General features: G+C 42.8%; 1 protein-coding gene across 1 annotated transcript; it reads left to right on the top strand.

Annotated features, from left to right (window-relative positions):
• Positions 1-911: 911 nt before the first annotated feature.
• On the top strand, positions 912-1537 carry DFJ58DRAFT_748256 (uncharacterized protein; the record flags this gene model as incomplete). The annotated part of the gene is made up of 1 exon (XM_041387579.1): positions 912-1537. One exon carries the CDS (start codon positions 912-914, stop codon positions 1476-1478), a length of 567 nt encoding a protein of 188 aa, XP_041239802.1. The 3' UTR covers positions 1479-1537.
• Positions 1538-2212: the final 675 nt, after the last annotated feature.

Here is a 2212-nt window from a genome sequence, read left to right as displayed (position 1 = left end):
AATGCTCCATATGTAGATACCAGATGACTTTCCATAGGCTTGAAAATGTTGATTAGAATATCAATTATGGCCTCATTATAGGCAGGTGAATTGCAATATTGCCACTAGGCTATCGTTTAATCTATTGAGGTCAATAGACCCTGCAGATGAAAATTTCCGACTGCCTTCCATTTTATCCTACTAATGCCAGACATAATCAGCCTTGCTTGACGTGCGTGGCATGCAATGTAGCAGGTCGCACAGTGATACCAAGGTGTGTTTTCAACCTTTCGCCAATGTCTTGGACTTTCTCCCACATCACAGGGTGTTGATGCAAGTATTTGGAAGCAGGTCGGCAAAGATATAAATGATGAGGGTGCTGAGTGGAGATGTGGTCTTATCGTGATACTTCAATTCCAGCAATGATAACAGCAGCTAGGACCTGAGGTCCATTCTTCGTCATCATTGGAAATGTCTGCCTCATCAGCATTGATAAACTCATACTGGAATACAAGATTGTCTATTGACTTGGACTATTATGGTACACACAATCAGCAGCCCCCAGAAGTCGGCACTTTCACAAAACTCGTGTTTCCAGCTACCTAAACACAAAATTCTTTACATAGACATCATTCTCTCTCTAACACAACTCAATACAAGGTCAAACGAATACATTTGAAGCAGAATTGAATGAGATAGCTGAAAGTGCCAAAGTCACGCAGAAATGTCACCTGCCGATATATGCCGTGATGGAGTTTTAATACTGCACACACCAGTGCCAACTGGTGCTATGCTGCTGGTCATGGGGCTGATCTGTGTTCACAAGTCTATCAGCGGTAGACACGAGCTTCGCCGGACCCTACATATGAGTCATGCATTCAAGCTGCAATTCAGGGAATTGCAAATGGGCTATACGTGATATCAAGTTGAAGATGTTTGATGCACTCTCAACACTCTGGCACAAGGATGATTTTATCACACTTGCTGGCACTCTCAAGATTCCAAGAGACGGAACGGTTGAGGAACTCAGGACTAGAATCAAAGAGTTTCTTGCTGATGCCGCAAATCAGCACTTTGCGGACAATCCACATTTTGCTGCACTCTTCCAGACAGGAAAAATGCATTCAAAGAATAAGAATTTAGCCACTGTGTCATTGACAGGACAGGCTAGTAGTGGCGCCTCACAAGACAATGACACTACCTCATCCAACACTTCCGGTACTCATTTTTTCACCCCACCTGCCAGTGCACATTCTTTTAATCCATATTATCCTCCACACTTTACTAACCAGCCATATTTTCATCAATTCTATGCTAATCCAGCTCTCCGCACACCATCTTACTCTACAACACAACATAATAATTCATCCGGCGGTCCCATTGCATCATCATCAAACTTAGACAGACAACCTAAGCATCCTTACAACACACACAGTCTCCCTACACATCCCCCTCAATTCTACAACTACGGCACTAATCATGGTCACCCTTGTACTTAGATTCTACTAGTATATACTGTACTTGCTTGCTCACACTGAATACTAACTCACTTCCTTGCACTCCTGCTTGACTGCTGAGCTGACTTTGAAACTGGCTCAGTGACATGTCATGACTTACTGTGACATTTGTCAGAAATTTCCTATTCGGGTTTCATGGCCTTGCAATGCGTTGCAAGGATCCAATGACAAATCCGGGTCCCAACAAGTTGCAATAAAAGAGTGTCACATTACAATTTATCTTACAATTTGGTTGCAATCATGCATTTCAATGAAGATTTCAACCGAAATGGCAATTTTGGCCGTCAGCTGCAACAATTGAAGCTGATTTCATTGCAGCTCGAGATCTGGGTCTCAAGGACGACCTAAGTTTGTCTCAATAAACATATTTCAGTTTCAAGTCAATTCAAACATTATTCAAACCAAAAGAAATCATATTATAATGAGGACCAATCCAACTAAATACTACTGTAACTGTAAATGTTCTAGTTTTTTCTCTGAGATCATGTTTCCCGCTGCTCCACTGACGAAGAGATAGCTGCTAGCCCACCCCTCTTTCCCTGACCCCATCAACCCCAACCCTGCTTACTATTAGAGGATGATTCAGAGGCAGCCGTATTGCCAGGTACATCAAGACTTGTAGTGATGTCTGAATCTGGTCCAGGAGTAATATTGGTAACAGTGGTAGGCACAATGGACGGAGGAGATTCATTAGCTGCGAGCGAAACTGGTCCAGG

The sequence above is a fragment of the Suillus subalutaceus genome (genome assembly GCF_016647625.1).
Source record: "Suillus subalutaceus strain FC151 chromosome Unknown DFJ58scaffold_119, whole genome shotgun sequence".
Lineage (NCBI taxonomy): Eukaryota > Fungi > Basidiomycota > Agaricomycetes > Boletales > Suillaceae > Suillus > Suillus subalutaceus.
The sequence above is the reverse complement of the archived record's forward strand: the minus strand, read 5'-3'. Positions and strand labels throughout refer to the sequence as shown.